The sequence below is a fragment of the Melanotaenia boesemani genome, chromosome 9, assembly GCF_017639745.1.
Source record: "Melanotaenia boesemani isolate fMelBoe1 chromosome 9, fMelBoe1.pri, whole genome shotgun sequence".
In the NCBI taxonomy this organism is placed as follows: Eukaryota; Metazoa; Chordata; class Actinopteri; order Atheriniformes; family Melanotaeniidae; genus Melanotaenia; species Melanotaenia boesemani.
The window spans coordinates 31,273,414-31,292,758 of record NC_055690.1 but is presented as its reverse complement, the minus strand read 5'-3'; the positions used below and the strand labels follow the sequence as shown (position 1 = coordinate 31,292,758).

Genomic DNA, 19,345 nt, shown 5'->3' with positions numbered 1-19,345 from the left:
GCTGATATGGGTTAAGAAATCAGAGAAAAACCAGTTTAACCTCTTTATCTTCCCACTAGGGTTACTACGCAGGCTGCAGCAGGTTACAGTTTGGGTTAGGAGGAATGTCAGCACACCTGTCAAACTCCATTTACTAATCTGACATTCAGATGGAAGTCCACTAAAGCTCCAACAGAAACACTGTTTCCTGCTGATAAGATAGTCTAGAGAAAGCTTCAAGGCACAAGTCAGAAGTTAGAACAGCTTTATTTAAAGATTGGTTTATATGAAAGGATGAGGAGTCTTTTCTACGTGAAGCACCTGAGTTTGTAGGAAAAACTTCTGAACGGTTACAAACATCAGATCTTATTGAAGGCAGCTACGTCCACAGACTGAACATGCTCCTCGAAGGCAGTGATGGCTTCCTCCAGCTGATCCGTCCCCACCTTATCATCCTCCACCACACAACCAATCTGGAGCTTCTTGATGCCGTAGCCCACCGGGACCAGCTTGGACTGCCCCCACAGCAGCCCGTCCATGCTGATGCTGCGGACGCACTCCTCCAGCTTGGCCATGTCCGTCTCATCGTCCCAGGGCTTCACGTCCAGGAGGATGGAGGACTTGGCCACAAGCACAGGCTTCTTGGATTTCTTGGCGGCATACTCAGCAAGGCGCTGCTCCTTGATTTTGGCCGCCTCCTCGCTCTCGGCCTCATCGTCTGAGCCAAAAAGGTCGATTTCATCATCGCTGGTGTTGTTAGTGGAAGTGGGGGGAGTGAGGGGGAGTACAAACTTGCTGCTGGCTGATGGGAGATAAGCTCTCTCCAGCTGGAACGACTGGATGTGGTTGTACCAGCGCCTGACGTGGCAGAAGGTGTGCGTGGGAGGAGAGGGGATGGCGTCGAACATGGCGGTGTCTGCTTGGGACGCCATGAAGCCCTCTATGTAGCTTCTGTCTGCCAGGAAAACATTGAGAGCTTTGAGGCCCGTGTGTGTGTTCATGTCACCAAACACAGTTTTTGTGGAGCGAAGGTAGGGGGGCGGGGCCTGCGTGGGAAACTTGTGTGTGATGAATTCCTGCATGGGAACGTCGTGTGTGAGGAGGGTTTCAGCAGTGTGGCCACTGAAAGAGTCAAAGCAACAGGTAATGAGTCACGACAAGAAGTACGGCCTAAAGTAAGAGCAGGCATGCACACACACTGAGGTAACCTTTTAATTTTTCCATCCTCATTACAGATATAAAACATCTCCACATCCTGAAACGCCTTCACTCTTTCACACACATCACACTTTCACTACACACTCCGTATAGATCATCTCTGAATTAGCCTGCTGTGGAAGAGGTTTAGGAAGGTGAAATCACAGGAAGGGCTCGATGTCCATCTCCAGGGCAGAGCAGGGCATGGTGAGCTCGAAGCGGTTGACAACGTCCGGGTGGAGGACTCCAAGACGCCCAACACTCTTTCCACAGACGAAGATCTCAGCACAGCGCCCGGGGAAGAAAGTGGAATCTGGAAAGAAATACAAAAAAAATATCAACCTTCATCTTCATGAGGCCTTTTTTTATATATGTCTGAAATGACAAACCCAAAAGAAAGCTGACATGTGAGATTACTACAGAAGTACCAGAATCAGGATATGTGTTACTGTGTCAGATTAATTCACCTGGAACACAGTAGAAAATGCAAATGGTTATTTCCAGCTAAAAGTAAACCACATTACTTTCAGTGAAAACCAGAGGATAGCAGCCCAGTTCATCTAGGAATTAGTAAGGTAGACCTAGGAACTAGCATAGTAATGTCAAATGAAGAACTGTGATATAGTAAAAGGTAAAAATGTGAACCTGAGCAGTTTTCCAGATGTTTTAATAGAGGTGTTACATAGGTAAATATCTTAGCAAACCATCGGCCGAAGCTGATGGTGGACACCTCTATCAACAGTCAGAATCCAGGGATAGCCCCCACATTCAATTCAGAAACACCATGAGGATCCAGAAAGAAATGAAGCCCAAGATAGCCTATGATAGGAAGAGTGCTGACTTCACCATGTAACCCCCTTCATCTCCATGGAAACTAGCAGGACATTCATGATTTATTTCAAATAAAGCCAGAGTCGTAGGACACATTAGCAGTTTTTAGAGCTGGAATCAAACTTCAAATCAAAAGACGCGAGTTTTGTCCCACAGCGAGACTGACATCTTTGTAATCAGCAGTCTCTGCTTTCATGTGACACCTGGTTTGTGTGGTTTCCTTGGAGAAATTAGCAGAAGCTGTAAAGTGGACAGTGCTGTTCTCATGTTTTTCTTACATTCCCACATAATTGCTTGTAATTAATCAGATCCCGACTTCTCCTTCAACAATCCAGGGCCCTGTTTTGTTCAACCACGCTTATACACAGATTTGTGCATATCAAGTGCATAAGAACATTTTCACATGAAATGTGAAATTTACCAACTTCTACTTAAACTGTTCCTAAATATAAGAACAGCTCAGACCATTTGAACTGGTGGTAGAAAACAGAAACTGCAAACATCTTTGCAGGTTTCACTGAAGGAAGTCTCAGCATCCACATGCATTTTTATCTCAGAAACGTAATTAATGATCTTTTTTTATTATTTTTATAGATACACATGTAGCTTAGCTAGTTTCAAAACTTGCAACAGACACCTGTGACAGACAGGTGAGAACTTATCACTGATCTGGTGTTGTGGAAAAATTTTTCCGACTTTGCTGCGAGTTTATCTTCAGAAAACTGATTTGTTTGGTGAGATCACGGTGACTTCTGATCAGATTCTAAATCCCAAAAGAATTCTTGTTAGATTTCGGCTGTGATCTGAGACCTGTGTTACCGAGCTAGACTAACTGGATAGAAAGTATTCCAGTGAATATCCCAGTGAGTTTCTGTCACCAACATGAGATAAGAGACCTGTCAGACATTTCCTGACCCTCACTGAGCTGGATTACACCATCCATGCTGGATGGGGTCTTTTCTCTGGGATCCATTTATTTCTCTGGAACAATGCAACATCAAGCTGAAATCAAACAGAAAAGAGCTGCAGTGATGTGTGTGTTCAAGTCACGTCTTTATTTCTACAGAACTAACCGGGGTTTGCCAAAGAGCTTTAAGGGATTAAAATACAACATCCAAACAGTTCTGTTTGGTTTTGTCCTCCAGTTGCAGATACGACGTCTGTGTGCAGTGAAAAGATTCCTTTTTTTAAAAAAAATAACATAACAGATTTTATGTTGATTTAAAGCGATTTTATGTTTTGTATATTGTAAAAATGTATATTGTTTCAGAGTATTGTTAAATAGCGTAAAATGTATCTTCTGCTCTTGCACGATTGTAAGTGTGCTATCCATCTGATAAATGAAGGTCCAAAACTCCTGAATGAAGCATCATGGTTCTGGATTTTGCTTCCCAACTGCTACATTTGTTTGAAGTGGATTTGATTTTTCCAGAACATGTTTGGTGTTCCTATCACAGACTGAGTCAGGCGTACAGCGTGGGTGATGCTGTGCTGCTTTTCATTGTCATTTGTTCACCCACATTCATCATCAGCAATTACTTCTCCATCTGTTGGTCCAAAACTAATCAAAATCTAAACCAGAACCTCACTACTACAACATGCAGAGTAAAAATGGTTTCTGTTTAACAATGAGCCCTGATGGGACAGAAAAAAGGACAGTTAATGCGACAACATTTCAAGTTCTTAACATTAGTAATATTGGACCATTTGACCATGACCGAGTTTTCTTTCTCTAATTACCAGAACCAATCTAGACCTCCATCACCACTGAAACCAGCAGACTCCTGTCAAGCTGAAGCAAAAGCCTTCACAGACTTGTCAGAAAAAGATAAGATACAGGGATTGCTATGGCAACACAACCCTTCCTACACAGAGCACTTTCCCATCATTCCCTAATTTTTCCCACACTGCCTTTCTAATGGTTTCCAGAGCCCACAGCCTCCATGAACAAGAGGAGTGAGGATGCTGCCGAGTCCAGCTGCTCCGTGTCTGTTCGGAAACGTCAAACTGCTGGAATGTGCCCAAGTTGGTTTGCACGTCACCTGAATCACTATAAGCGGGATGCCATGGCAACCATATAAATAGCTCTGGTATATCTTAAATAACTGATCAGTCAATGAAAAGCCCGGAAACTTTCCACCCACTCTCCTCCAACTTCCAGCTCATCTGCAACAAAAACTGGATCCAACCAAAACCAGGATTTTGACCGGTTTCGAAGAAAAACTAAAAGCCACTTCATCCTGCAAGCAGCAAGTATGAGATGCTTCATTTATGGATGATTTCTGATTTGTTTGGTTTTTTTAGGTGTTTCTGAGCTCATCATATTACATCTGACTCAGTGTGTCTGTGTGTGTGTGTGTGTGTCTGGCAGCCCAATGAAGATCAATAGTCAGTAAAATGGGCACTTTTCATATTTTGGCTAAAAGCTGCTTCCACAGCATCAATGACTGTGTGAGAGGCATTCAGGGAACTTTAGTAAATTGGAACTGCATAATTCACCTAACTGAAGTGAAGATAAGAGGAACAGATACATGAAATCTGACAATTCCTGCTGGTTTTATCAGAAGAAGCTAAAAGATGAGATTTGTTTGGCTTTTTAAAGCTCAGCATCAGCATGCCATTAAATGAGTACAACTGCTGTATTTTCTTCTGAACAAAACCACTGTGTGTATGTGTCAAACTGAACAATTGACATCCTGCACATGTGCAGTTCAGCAGTAAAATTAACATGTCACACACCCACAGATTTCCTCTGTGCATCTGAATTCAGGTCTACTTTGTGAATCTCGACCATCATTCTGTTGAATTTGTTGATTTGATCAGAATTCATACACATGATTTCTGATATGCAACCAATGAAACCACCTGGGTCCCCATTTATACGAAGAAACTGTCCTAAATTTCATCCGACTGAAATTTAGAATGCTCCTAAGTACAACAAATAAAAAAATCTGTATTTATCCAACATGTGGAGGCCAGTCATCCACACATTAGGAAGTAAACGGCTGTTGATAAACCCCACATTTTCTTGCACGTGCTCGTTCATGGTCTTTTTTTGTCAGAAACGCCCTCTTTTAACCACATATGGTGACAACACATTTCTTAAAAAGCCACGCGGAAATCGCTTGTGTTCCTCCCCAAAGATGGGTGAAGAAGAAAGAATTCATTTCTGCTGAGTTTGAAGCCAAGCAAACATCCCCGGTTAGTTCACGCATTCAAATACAGCTAATATTTATTTTAAAAAAAAAAGAAAGATCTGAAGCACAGTTGCAAAATTTTAGGAGTGAGAAAGGATTTGATCTCCATCACAAATGTTAATAAAAAAAAGATTGTTAAAACGTTTATTATTTTCTAAAAGATCACTAATTGAGTTATTTTTTAGCTGAAATAAAGAATGCATGAGAAAGCAGAGATTGCTTCGACACCTGTAGAAATAAAGCAGTTTCCCTGTTCTAGCACCAGATTCTGTGCATACGCAGGCCGTTAGCAAGCTAGTTGCAGGGTTCATTGTAGGAGACATGCTTCCCTGTCGACTATTGAAACGCCCAGGTTTAGAAAAATACTAGATAAAATGATTATGAGACAAGTGTGCCCATTTCTTCCCACAGACGGGGATGTTGTTTCTATGGTTTTAAAGCTATTTTGTTTACAATATACAATAAACACTATGCAGACAGGCAGTGATGATTCGGCTATGATGTTTGTCCATGTCTACTAAGAAATGGCAAAAGTTTTTCCTAGTTTTTTTTTGTTTTGTTTTTTTTGTCTCTGCGTTACAATAAGGGAAATTAGTCCGTGATGAGGCTTGAACATAACTTCACAGCTGAGCGTAGGATAGCTACGGGTTTGAAACCTAGATCAGGTTCTGTGTAACATAAAAATGAATCGCAATCATTTCTGTTTTGCCAGTTGCAACAGTTGTGATTTTGATTTAAAAATGATTCATTGTTGAGCTCTAGTGTGGTGCTGACAGAGAACACACTCATCACAGAGCACAATGTTTTTACCGTGAATTGTTTCCTGTAATTTCCGTTAACAGGTGAGCTGTAAAGTCTTCAGACACAGTTTGTTCATTTACTGCAACATTAAACTTAAACTAGAAATTATAAAAAAGCAGCTTTTTTTTCCACACACGAAAACTGAAAAGTTTGAACCGACTGTTTACATCAAATCTAGCGACTCATCACTGCCTCCGTGTGTCAGATATTCTCCCAAAAAGCCACACTTCCAAAGCTAACCCTAAAACATGCAAGGTTGATTACTGACAAAAACAAAACATCACATTACCACCATCTCCGGTCTGAGACCCTCCATTGGACACAGCTTTTAGGTGAAAAATCAACATCTGCCTGATAAGTGTCTTCTGACTCTTTTGGCCACACCCCCTCATTGCTGACCGGGCTGATGGACATGTCCTGACAACACGTGTCAGCTACTCGCAAAGCAGGTCATGACCTCATAACAGGGTTAAGGACACGCTGACATATGTAGGTGGAGGGTTGGTCTAGCTAATGGAACAGAGTGTGTGGAAAAATTAGGGGAAGACGACGGGCTGAGTGTGTGTTAGAGCACACCAAGTCCATTTCAGCTCAGCTCTTGAGTATGTGTGCCTGTCAGATGGCTGCTGTCTCAGCACTGCTGACATGACTCTCGTGCACTCTCCCTCATGTTATAATCTTTCAGCTGTCACTATTTCACCCTCCCGTCTTTTTCTGGTTACATCTATTCTTCCACCCTCTTTGTTCTCAGCCGCTGATACTTGAGCTCATTGATCTGCAGAGGCAGGAGGATACCCTACACTGTGACCTTGGAGCATGCAGACCAAGGGAAGACGGAAACAAGAGTAGACAGGATGGAGAGTAATCATGTCTATTTGGGGAAAATGTAGGCCGAGATGCATCCAGATCAACCTGTGAGACCTTCCTCTGAGATATTACTGAGAGAGCCATGAATAAAACTCTGCACTTTAATAAAGAATAAAGGTAATAAAGAAAGTTCCAGTTCTGATGACTCAGACCCATTTCATCCTTAAAACTCAGTGAAGCTGATAAGACAAGTTTAGATTTTTGTACATCAAACTGATGACAGGAAAAACATCCAGTTTCCCACATAAACTGAAGGAGAGGCGACTCTGCGATCCTGAGTTAATGAGGTGACATGATGTAACTGCTGAATGTGGGTGAGACAATAAAAAAAAAAAAAAAAAAACCCTTAAAAGAGGTGAGATCATCATTGTCCAGAGTTTCTCTGCAGGTCTTTAGTTTATTTAGATTTGAACTGATACTAAAATTTTTAATTCAAAGAGAAGCTGAATAAATTTTAAAGGTAGGGTAGGAGATCCTGGAAAAACGGTTCGAGCAAGCTACATTTTGAAAATACACAATTCAAAAATCCAGACACCTTTCTTAAGACTTCCCCTCTGAAGCCACGCCTCCAACACACAAATGTGCAGTGCTTGTTCCGGAGGGTTCACGAGCGCTAGGCAGCATCGATCCCCTAACACTCTGCTCTTGCCCCGCTCTCCTTCAGCTTTTGTTCTTGGAAGCAGCCTCTAGTTTTTCTTTTCCGACCTAATATAGGCACCTTTACTGCTATAATGTCCCTTAGGTTTAAGTGTGTACCATTTTTTGATGTAAGAAGCGAACTACGCTCTGGCTTTCGCTTTGTTGCCTCTACAAGTGCTCCAAGCCTCAGAGGGTGTGTGACTCGTGCATGAAGAGGGGCACAAACAGAGGGGTTGAGGGAGAGGGACAAATGGCAGTTGAGTTTGATAGACAATTTACCTATAAATCTTTTAGAAAGGGTCGGTAAAATGATTGTTTTTTTCATACCTGTCCGTTCCATGGGTGACTACATTTTTTTTTTTTTTTTTTTGTATTAGGAGCATTTCATTAATTGGCTGGAATTGGGGTGTGAAGGGGATTTTAAGCAATGTAAGAAAAAATGCTCCTGGAAAACACCTCCTATCCTGCTTTTAACTGACTGAAAGGGTGTCTTCCTAAAAGTATTTGGGAATGTGGATTGGTGAAAAGCTTTTCTCTAATGTAGATATCTCTAATTTAAATCAACTCAAAATTAAGTTAGGCTTTTACTTTAAAAACAAACCATGTTTTACATTTTCTGCAAATAAAAAGCTTGTGGAAGCCACCTTTCTGTCTCTGAGTGATCATAGTGATGTACTGTACAAGGATGGATATCGTTAACCAGTCATAGACAACACTGGTATATGTTCAGTTCATACATTACATACACAACTTGTACTACTGTTAACTTGGTTTGTATGGGCACAAATGACTCATAATACAGTACTGTCATTTATTTCTGTTATTGCCACATCTGCACATCTGTTTATGGTGCACTTATTTTATTTTAGTATGTACAATGATGGTAGATTTGGCTTGTTCAGCTACGTCTTCGTGATGGACGTGAAGTTTTCCGTATCTGTCTGATTTTTGGGTGAATGAGGCCTCATATTTTCCAACCTTCATTCTCTACGTGTTGGTGTTGGCCTGCCTACACGTGCACACAACTGTCTGTATGTACGCGCGTGTGTGTGTGGCATTAGTGTGAAACTCTGTCATGTGTGATTCAGAAATCGTGTAGAGAGAAATGAGTAGTTGTGGTATAAACCAGATAAATAACATCAGACTGTTTAGTTTTTACTACAAGGACAAGGCATCTTGCAGTTGGTAAGTGACGCCATTCATGTCTCATTTTTGTTAGAATATAGAGCACTTTATATGCTGGTGTCATCTCATGTGGTAATCCTCCATCTAATAAAGAAAATATATTTCTTGATGAACACTGATCAAATCGCAATATTGGTCCAAAAAGTCAGAATTACATTTTTTATCCATATAGTTCAGGCCGAGGATGAACGGTGTACTTCAGTATGTTTTATCATGACCTTGTAAAGTTGAACAAGTCTCTGCTGCCTTTAAAATCATCACTTTCTCAGCGATCTCCTGTTTGCATTAAACCCTTTAAAGTTCAGCTCAGAGACACAAACAAGCTGCACAGACTCAGGAAAAACATGATGAATCAGATCTGTCTGTTAGATGGTGAGAAAAGAGCTGCAGAGACTCCTTCCTATACACCTGTCACATCAGTCACCTGCAGCACAACAGGTAATCCAGGGTTCCAACTTCACTCTTTTCACATTGTCTGTGTATTTTTTGACGACACTAAAGCTGTGCTGCTTTTGACTTCTGCTACTTTAAGTATTTTTCTGATCTGTGGGTTTTGATTTAGGTTTTTGTAGTCCTGTCACGTCTAGTTCTGTTTTCCTGTTTTATTTTTGTAGTTCCTTTCCTTCTGTTTTGCTTTCCTTTTCCTGTTCATTAGTTCACCTGGTTGAACAACAATTGAACAACCAGATGCTCCAGAATTTCTTCTATTGAACAAAGACAAAACAGATTATCACCCAAAGTGAGTTGAGCTCAAAAAAATATACAATGCAGATTAAAAAGCTCTTTCAAAGCCAATTTGGAGCTTAAATTATATGGTGCATATAAGTCTCATGAAAACTGTGCCCCCCTCAGCAGGGTGCATGATGCTCTGCTCACAAACACAGCAGGACCAATCACAGACTGGATTTATGTAATCTGAACAAAACCTGCCTTTTAACCTCCCCTGAGGCAGATTATTCTCCACCAGCTTGTAGATATATGAAATCTGTTGTTGGGATTTTCTACTGGTTGTTGATTCCCAGCCCCCACCCTGCCCATCCTCCTCACCATCTGAAGCCTGGATGTGGTATCCTTCTCCCGGTGCTGCCTTCACGTCCAGTAGCTGCATGGTCCGGTCCAACAGGCCGTGGATCACCTCGAAACCTGGACTCTTGTTGTAGTAAATGGCACAGAAACGGCGGCTGTTCATCGCCCCAACATCTGATGGAAATGAGAGAGAGGGCATTAAAACAGCGCTGTCTCATGAACTTACTGATGATCTAAACCCTCAGAAATGATTGACATGATCCTTTTCACTAATTTGTTTATGTTTACAGAAATAATCTGGTTAATCAGATTTACTGAATGATGTTTGTCTCTCATATTTAACAAGGAGATAAGTCGGTGTTTAAATCATTATTTTTAATATACACCCATAAAATATCAGAGCAGTAACATGGTTTTAGATAAATGGAGCAGAACTCTGGATTCTTCCATCATTTCACCCATGCAGAGGCAAACCTTTGGTCTCCTCCTTCAGCACAATGTCCGATATCTCAAACAGTTTGAGGGGAAGGGGCATTTTCCTGTTGGCAGCCACAGTTTTCAGCAGGCCTGGCAACAGGGTGGTGCGCGCCACCTGGTGGTGAAAAACTACTGTCAGGATGGAAACAGAGGGAGGGAGTGCCCTCTGCTGGAAGAATGGTTTGTAATTTGACTTTTCCAAAACTGACTTCATCCTCATAACTTTCAAAGCTTTAGACCAGTGTTTCTCAATCCAGGAACTCCGGACCCCCTGCCCTGCATGTTTTAGAAGTAACCCTACTTTAACACACCTGAATTAAATGAATGGCTTGTTAACATGCTGCAAAGAACTTGATGAGGAAGTTCATTAATTTGAATCAGGTGCTGGAGTAGGAACACGTCTAAGACATGCAGGACAGTGGGTCCCAAGGACCTGGATTGAGAAACATTGAATTGAACATTGAATAATTAGACATTATTCTAAGAATGTGACTAATTTTTCACATCGGTTATGGACTAAACTTAGTCTCTTTTGTGTTGGTCATTACCTGGAATTCAGCGGTCTTGGGATTGGAAATATGAACCGCTCTGGTCTCTGACATCTTCTTCCTAAGCTTGTCTGCTATATCTTCTTGAGAACACTGCAGGGAGAGCAGAGGGACACATTTCTTACATTAAAAGACAAGAAAAAAGAAACCAAGTAGGGATTTTCTGTATGCGTGTCTTCATGATGCTTCACCAGAGCAAAGTTGAGGGCCTCAGTGAATCCTGCAGCTGCCAGGTCTTGTCTCAGCAGCTCAGTCAGTTTGTTCAGAGGGAACTGTGAATGAAAACACTGGAAGTAAAATCCTCCCCAGATGAAACATAACAACATTAAGCTGCAGTAATGCAGTAAGGAAGCAAAGCCAGGCACCTGGTTGGCTACCGTGTAGGTGCGAGGCGTGGTACGGGTGATGTTGTTGAAACCGTAGGCAATGGCAGCATCTTCCATGATGTCACAGGCGTGGATGACGTCTGAACGGGTGGGCGGGATCTCCACCTCGATCTCATCAGCAACACCGGTGGCTTGAGAGCGGAGACACATCCGGGTTAGCAGCTGAGCGATTTTGTCAGTGGATTCGCTGTCACAAGGAGGAACAAAGAAAAACTTTCTTCATTCTGAACCCTAATCATCAACTGAATCATGACCGAAAATTACTCAACATAAATATTTTAAATTTCTTTGGATCTAAAAGACTCACTTGATGCCAACTTTTCTGTTGATGAACTCTCCAGACAGCTTCTCCTTCCTGTAGGCCAGTTCCTGAACAACAAACAAGTCAACATCAGCAGGAAGTCAGGAGACGTTAAAAAAACAAAACGAAGAAAAAAAACTAACATATCTAAAAGTGTGTGAGATGATACAGTACAGGATATATGCAGGTCTTCCCATCTGGGTACACCACCTCTGCCTCCTCCACCCTGAAAAACAGCAGGAAGAAAGAAACCATCACCTTCACCGCAACAATCTGGCCCAACCTGAATGATAAAAGCAAGTATGCTGCTGAAATTTGAAGAAAATTAAATCATATGGAGTCCATGAGACAAATTCCAGATCTTACAAGCATTTATAGAGATGTCAGAGCAGAGGTCAACAGCATCAACACAAAGTTAATGACATTACGGAGAAATGGCCCGATCTTTGAATCTTAAGTTAGACTGCAGCAAAAAGCTTTTAAACGATGAACTGATGTGATGGAAAGCAGATCTCACAGGATGCAGGAGAAAGTCAAACTAACGCTTTCCATCCTACAAGAGCCACCTGTTTACTTAACAAACACAGCAACATAGAGTAGACATGTTTGCAATTATCTGAATTTTTAACATCCCATCTTCTGTCAGAGTGAGACAGAGGTGACTTACGTGAATGGCTGAGAACAATACTCGCTGAACATGGTCACCATCATGTCCAACACAATCTTTGCCTGCAGGGAACATGGTCAGGTTTCAGTATTTTATTCATGGTGAGATTTCAAAATTTTAGATGACTTTTCTCCTTTATACCTTGGTCAGGTCTGTGGCCGTACACTCGATGAAGACATTTTTCGTCTGCAGGCTGATCTTTGAATGATCCCCTGTAAAAACAACATTATTTTGTACAAGCTAATCTTTTGTCTTTTCATTTTCTCAAACTGAAAACTTCTGTTTTCTACATGAAAAGAGGATCAGAAGTTCAGAAGTTTGTCACACTCTGATGAAGTGTGGAGCAGAAACCAGGATAAAGATCCTGTCCTCACCATTGATGATCGGAGGCATAGACAGGACTACACCATTGCTGTCATAGATGATCGGGTACACAGGTTTGTCCTCGATAATGTGGAGATAATGCTTCAGGTGACTGTCAGTCTGTAGGAACCAGAACAATAACACCGGGTCAGCACTGCTCACACGAGATACACTGGACCAACATGCAACTGTCTGCTGGTCACCTTGTACAGGCTCATGAGCTGGGTTGCAGTGTACTCTTTGGTCTGGTTGAGTGGCTTGAAGCTGATATCTCCGGGGGGTTTGGCTGTGTATGTGAAAGGTCCGGAAATGGTGTCGAGGTCATGGGTCCCGATGGCCACCAGACTCCTTTTCCTGCATAAACACAGTCAGAGCCAACCTCGGTTACATCAGATGACAACATCACTCATAAATTACACTGTAAAATAAGCAGTTTTACTGGCTCTGATGCAGGTCACCTCTGCAAACTACAGTCAAACGGAAGTTTTCTGCAGTTTTCACAGTTTTATTCCCAGGTTTAATTCCTGCCATCTGGTCCCAGACCCTGCTGCTCCCTTTGCATGGTGTCAGCTTCAAAATAGCATTAAATTAAATAAGTTGGTCCTCCTGAATTAATTCAAATCAAATCTAAGAGGCAGACACATTATGATGTACAACTTCTGCTTGATCTAACTTTGAAATTTTATGATCTGTGATATTATCTTCTGATTTAATGATTTAGTAATCCATTCATGCTGTCCAATTTGTATGATTGGCTGGCTATTTTTCAAATTTCAGTGGAATTTTCCTCATTAAATTAACTATTATAATGCACAAACTCTTAATATAACATAGCAGGACCAAACATGGAGCATCAAACAATTTTAAGGAGCTGGAATATGTGCCGATCATGTCTCAACATTCAGTTCAAGAAGCTGGTAACTCTCAAGACCAATAGGACAGACCTGAAACTTTGGCTCTGCACTCAGTTACAGAAATTAACAGAAAGCACAAGAATGAGGTTGCATGTGATGTGACCTATTCTATTCTATTCTATTCTATTCTACAGTCATTTGGCAAATGCTTTTCTCCAAAGCAACTTACATCTGAGAGTAAGAACACAAGCAAGAATTTAAACAGGATGGGACGTCATAATTAAATGGTAGTTACACTGCTGTGAGTCCAGTTGGACCCAGGTGCTGTCATGTAGTGCTAGAGATAGTGCTTTTCCCCCCTCCTTTCCTCTCCATAATAGTCCTTTGTTTAAATGCAAGATCATAATTTTATATCACAATAACATCTTGGGCATAAGTGCACACAGTTGATTCAGTGCTGAGTTTTGTCAAAAGCTGGACAAATCTTTCTAACTCAATCGGACGAGTAGAAGAGTTAAGCTAAGTGCGGCAATACTTCTTAAACAGGTGAGTCTTTAGCTTGCTGTTAAAATGACATGGGTATATATCTATGGCTACACTAAACCTTGTTCAGTATATATATATATATATTGCTTTGTGGCGACGTTTAAGGTGATTGCCTTTGTGGTGTTGCTTTGCGGTGTTGTAACAAGGTCAAAGCACACTTTACTATGCAATTCACACTGTTTGTCATCATCTGGCTTAAAGGGGATATATAATGAAAAATCCACTTTTTTTAGCCAGTAAATACATGTTTATGTGCACTAATAGTGTTTATCAATGCAGAAAATTTAAATACTTTCTCTCCTGATGCTGTGTATATATCTTTATACTCTTTTTGGGTCATATTTCTTAGTCTGTTTAGTCTTCTCTATTCGCTATTACATTTTCTTATCTATTACGTCACAGTATTTGCTGTGGGTCTGCTATGTATGTCAATCCACCATTTTTTTTTTTATTTTTCTTTTCTTTTTCTCCACGTTTAGTTATTCCAAAGTTACCAGTAGACAAGTCAAAATGTGCGGTTGTTGGGTGTATTAACCCACAGAATCCCTTACATCTCCCCCCGGCATCAGAGCCTCTTCGAAGTGCCTGGTTGGTTTTAATTTTTCACGGAAATGTACCAACATCAGTGAGAAAAGTCCTTTATGTTTGCATGAAGCACTTCAAGGACGAGTGCTTCAGCAACCTCCGCCAGATGGATTTGCAGAAAGACTTTGTCTGAATGAGGGGTCAGTGAGTGGTTCTACTTTATATAGACCCAAAATTAATGATTTACATGTGAAAAGGAAGGATGATATGTCCACTTTAAATCCAAAATACTTCCACACTGCTGCTGAATGCAACATTTTTTGGGTACAAGTCTGGTTTGGGTGAGGGGGTGTCTCTCGCCACTACCACTTGGGTTTTCATCGCTATGCATTTAAACCTCCTTACCACAGACTTTGCTCCACTTTCACTGTCATTCACTTTTCTTTGCAAACACTTGACTGCAGGTGGGTTTCCTCTACTGAATCCGTGTTGTAATGGCACTTTATCATTGGTTGAGGGGGGAGGCAACTGCAGTGCTGCGTTTGGGGACGCTTGAAAAAATCCGGGAGGAAATTAGGAGTGTTTGTTTGTGATGCTCACAAAATAAAATGCTTGAGAATTGGTGTGTGTAGAAATGAAATCACGTATATAAGCGAATCGAGATCGCGATTTTTTAACGATATATCGTGCAGCCCTACTATGTAACAATTTAGTGACTGTGTTACTGAATCTATAAAGTGTTAATGTAAAGGGTTAAAACTGCTTATAAAGTATTTGGACATTGACGAGACCACACGTTTCAAATCCCCATGAAGCAGTTCAACTCGTGTTTGATGCACGTCCAACGCAACAAAGTCCCAGTTGATGTGGTCATGTGACTTTTGACATGCTGAAGCAACATATTACAACAGCTCTTGCAACACTTCTGCGTCATAAGGTCGATACAGTCGCGTAGACGAGCTCAATCATAACATCACTACCTGAAACACACGTCACAGAAGTGACAGATAGTCATTTCTGTAGTAACAAAAATGCCTTATGTTTGATCTGCACTGACCTGCAGATGTTCTGATGTAGCTTCTCCTGCAGCTCGATAAAACTGTCATAGCGCTCTTGTGTGAAGGTGATGTTCCTCAACACGGCTGCCACAGCGTGGGGTCGTACCGCTGCCGTCTGCACAGAACAAACATCAGTAACTGCCAGCTGAATAGCTTCAGGAAAACAAATTGGACAGGGTTAAAAAGTTTTCTACACACCTCCTTAGTGATGATTAATCTCTGAGGGCCTCCACTGGCTGGACGCACACGTCTGTAGCGAGGTGCCTCCAACCTGAAACGCAGATTTAATCTCAGTGTTAGCTGTGAAGTTTCATTGATTTCAATAAACATCATCCAAAATCAAATTTGTAGAATTAAAGTGTGGCCAAAAGTTCTACAGAGTATAAGACTCACTTATTCTTGAAGACTTGCAGACCACGAACCAGCCCCTCCAGACACAGCAGGTCATAGCGGTTGGCAGGTACGTCAATCTTGTACAGAATGACGTCAGATGCACCTGACGCCTTGCAGTCGCCCTGCTCTTTGCTGATGATCTCCTTTTCTGAGGTCTGTGATGGTGGCCGAGTAATTGTTCAGACAGAAAACCACAATGTACTTTAAACAAGTTTTACAAACTAAAAAGCTCTTGGGTTGATCTAATTAAAAGTAATTTACTTACTATTTCATCCAGCTCCAGGCCAAACTCAAAGCACAGCTCGTCAAACTCTTCGTCAGCTGAAAAAAATGAAACAGACATCATTAATAATCCAGGTTTATAAACAGTTAAGCGACTATCAGTTGCTGCCTTCTGCCTGTTTGCAGTCAGGGGAAATGATGCAACAACACCGACATAAGAGAACTACCACACATCAGCAAAACATCACCAATGTAAAAATTATCATATGGTGACAAATGATCTAAAACACTTAACTTTTCATTCAAGACAACCGCAATAAATCCTGTTAGCTTGTTGAAGTTAGCATTCACCCCGGTATGCTAACTGTCAGGCAGCAAGCTCCGTCAATATTCTGACTTATTTCCTCTCTTAAAACCAAAATCCCTCGATGGAAGTAAAACAGACAGTTTGTCTATGACTTGACTTGTAGTCGTAAATATGACTTACTGTAGGTTTTGCCCAGAGCCTTGAACAGAAGTTCCTGTTTCACTCCGACAGTCGGCATGTTGGCTGATAATCCTTCCCAGCTCAACGAGAAAAGGACCCCATAACGGCTACAGCTGTCCAGAGCGCTGCCTGACTCTGCAGTCAGGCACCATCACGCACTCGTCTCCGGAAAATTATGCTTGTCATTGTCATTTAATTAAATACATATGTACACGTATATAAATTTAATTCAGGATTCTAAATTATACTTACAGTGGATTAAACGAAATTTATTTAATTTAATTTAATTTAATTTAATTTAATTTTGTTTTATTTTATTTTATTTTATTTTTAAATCATATTTTCATTGTAATTACAAAGAATATACGCGAACATATATTTAAATGAGAGAAACAGCGTAAGGCACGCTGACGTTTTTATTTCACTTGTAATAACTTTAATTATTACTTTTTATATTGCATTTTAACAGAGAGTGAGAGTGAGAGTGAGACTTTCAAGTAAGCAGCATCACATCATTGAAAGAGGCCATAATGAAAATTCATTCCTTTATTTATTCTTTGTCTAAACCGCTTATTCAAAGGAAGGAAGGAAGGAAGGAAGGAAGGAAGAAAGAAAGAAAGAAAGAAAGAAAGAAAGAAAGAAAGAAAGAAAGAAAGAAAGAAAGAAAGAAAGAAAGAAAGAAAGAAAGAAAGAAAGAAAGAAAGAAAGAAAGAAAGAAAGAAAGAAAGAAAGAAAGAAAGAAAGAAATTAGTGTTATTATTGTTTTCTGTTATTATTATTATTATCATTATTGTTATTCGATTATGTATGAAGAGATGTTTTACTTACATTTTGCACACCTTCCGATTCATACTGCCTTTGTGCTCAAGTTATTTTACTCTACTGCACTGCTGCTGAGACACAAGCTATCAATGACATATGAGAAACAATAACTAAGGGTTTAGCAGAAAGATTGAAATCCAAAACTTTAAATTATATCAAGATATCTTAAATATTTCAGTCATGTTTATAAGATGATTTATGTAGACAAGAAGCTGGATGGTTTCTCCAGCAGATAAGATTTAACACAGAAATTTAAAAAAGGTCCTCAATATGTTTGAAAGCTTGGTGGTTGAACTGATAACTGATACATTCCCATCATGAAAGAATTAACCAAATTCTCCTCATCATCAGAGAATGGAGTGGACAGAATGAAAAGTGAGAATATCACTAGGAGTAACAGCCGACAGTGAGGAGTATTTCACTATTTCATTGTTTTTCTACAGTAATTCTGCAGCAACTCTGCCAAAGGAGAGTCATTCACTTTGTTATATCACTGTATTATCATGTGTAACTATATCGTAAGTCACACTGCAGACATCACACTGCAAACATTATACTGAAAACATTGTTTTGCAAACATCAGACTTCAGAAATTCTCACTGCAAATACCCCACACATCTTTGTCACGTGAATGTGTCTATTCACTTTCGATAGCCACTTAATCCAATTAAGGGTCACCTATCCCGGCTGCTGTCAGCAGAGAGGCAAGTGTATCTGGACACCTTCACCAGTTCATTACAGAGACAAATGAGGCAAACAATCACTCACACTTACTTTTATAGTCAGTGAAGAACCACCATCATGTTTTTGGACTGTGGGAGGAAGCTGGAGAACCTGGAAAGAAGCCACAGATGCATAGGGAGAACATGCAAACTCCACACAGAAAGAACCACCTGAGATTAGAACCAGCAACCTTCATGTTGTGAGGAGACAGAGCTGACTACCACACAACCCTGCAGTTTGTATGAATGTGTGTGTGACAGAGAAAGATCACCGTGTAGCCTATAACACTACTGTTTTCTTGTTGCAGTATTGCTGAAGCAGCCTCTCACTGCACAAACTGTTTCCTGACTGTGTCATGTAAAGTGTGTGTGGCATCCAATATGCTGAGCCGCTTTTGCATAATCAGCTCCAGGAGCTCCAGACTCAGGCTGAAGACCTGCTGTAGAATCCCATAGCTGTTCCACCGAGGTCTTCAGAACTCTAAGATCCATAACTGAGGTGCACGCTAAAACTGTAGAGATATGATGCGAAAGTCCAGGTTCAGGGAGTGTGTGAGCTTCATCCCAGGAACAGAGCTAGAGAGGTGACCAGGGTGGCACTGGAGACCTCTGAAATCTCATTTGACACCCAAGGTGCCACCTCACGTGATTGTAACAAATGGTACAAACATTTACTGCCCTTAATTAAAGGGTTAGTGCACCTTAAAATATTGCAATTTGACCTGTAAACAGGATTTGACTTGTGGTTGCAGCAACATTAGTCGCAATGCTCAGTTGACGTTGCCTGGATGTCGTCATGGAAATTTTTCTAAAGTTCCGCTGACGTTCACCAAAGGTCGCAGTTAACAGTCAGCAAACTATCCACCAACGTTCGTCGAGAGTTACAATTGTGACCTTCATATAACCTTCCCCAAACCCTCATTTTTCGTACCTTTTCCTCTTCTCCATGGATGACCACAGCACCTCAGACAGTATCAAATTTCCTAGCCTTGCATGATACTGTCAGAATACAAGTTTCCTCTCTTGTAATGAGAAATATAGAGGAAAATAGATGTTTCAGCCACGTGGCAGTCATTTTAACTGACTAACACGTTCCTCACTGTCAAATACCATCAGTTAAGACGACTGCAGGGATTAAAGTTTTCAGTCAAAACGACAGATTTCCGTCAACTGGAAAAATGAGAGGAGAAAAACATCCACGTGTATTTTGTTGTAGTACCATTTAGACTCCTCAATCCAGTTTTATTTGAGG

The 19,345-nt window shown here is 40.8% G+C and overlaps 1 protein-coding gene across 3 annotated transcripts; it reads right to left on the bottom strand.

Annotated features, from left to right (window-relative positions):
• Window positions 1-230: 230 nt before the first annotated feature.
• farsb (phenylalanyl-tRNA synthetase subunit beta) lies at window positions 231-16,660 on the bottom strand. 3 transcript variants are annotated; one of them, XM_041994564.1, is made up of 18 exons: window positions 16,550-16,660; window positions 16,106-16,161; window positions 15,841-15,995; window positions 15,646-15,718; window positions 15,447-15,562; window positions 12,668-12,818; window positions 12,476-12,584; window positions 12,243-12,313; window positions 12,102-12,163; window positions 11,609-11,660; window positions 11,441-11,502; window positions 11,113-11,320; window positions 10,939-11,019; window positions 10,748-10,840; window positions 10,197-10,314; window positions 9,744-9,896; window positions 1,342-1,489; window positions 231-1,101 (listed from the first exon to the last, which is right to left on the bottom strand). In XM_041994564.1, exons 1-18 carry the CDS (start codon window positions 16,605-16,607, stop codon window positions 339-341), a joined length of 2,529 nt encoding a protein of 842 aa, XP_041850498.1. In that variant the 5' UTR covers window positions 16,608-16,660; the 3' UTR covers window positions 231-338. The 3 variants fall into 3 exon arrangements, 2 of the variants coding, with proteins under 2 accessions (XP_041850498.1, XP_041850499.1); XR_006011516.1 differs by having other exon boundaries at window positions 961-1,101; window positions 1,282-1,489; XM_041994565.1 differs by lacking the exons at window positions 9,744-9,896; window positions 10,197-10,314; window positions 10,748-10,840; ... (11 more) ...; window positions 16,106-16,161; window positions 16,550-16,660 and having other exon boundaries at window positions 1,282-1,444.
• Between the last annotated feature and the right edge of the window lie 2,685 nt (window positions 16,661-19,345).

Excerpts from the sequence above, each read along its gene's own strand:
- farsb (XM_041994564.1), bottom strand. The coding sequence starts at position 16,607 with ATGCCGACTGTCGGAGTGAAACAGGAACTTCTGTTCAAGGCTCTGGGC. Across the intron at positions 12,819-15,446 it reads CTACATCAGAACATCTGCAG|GAAAAGGAGTCTGGTGGCCA; the intron begins GTCAGTGCAGAT and ends GTGTTTATGCAG. Across the intron at positions 11,020-11,112 it reads CCTACACGGTAGCCAACCAG|TTCCCTCTGAACAAACTGAC; the intron begins GTGCCTGGCTTT and ends TTTCATTCACAG.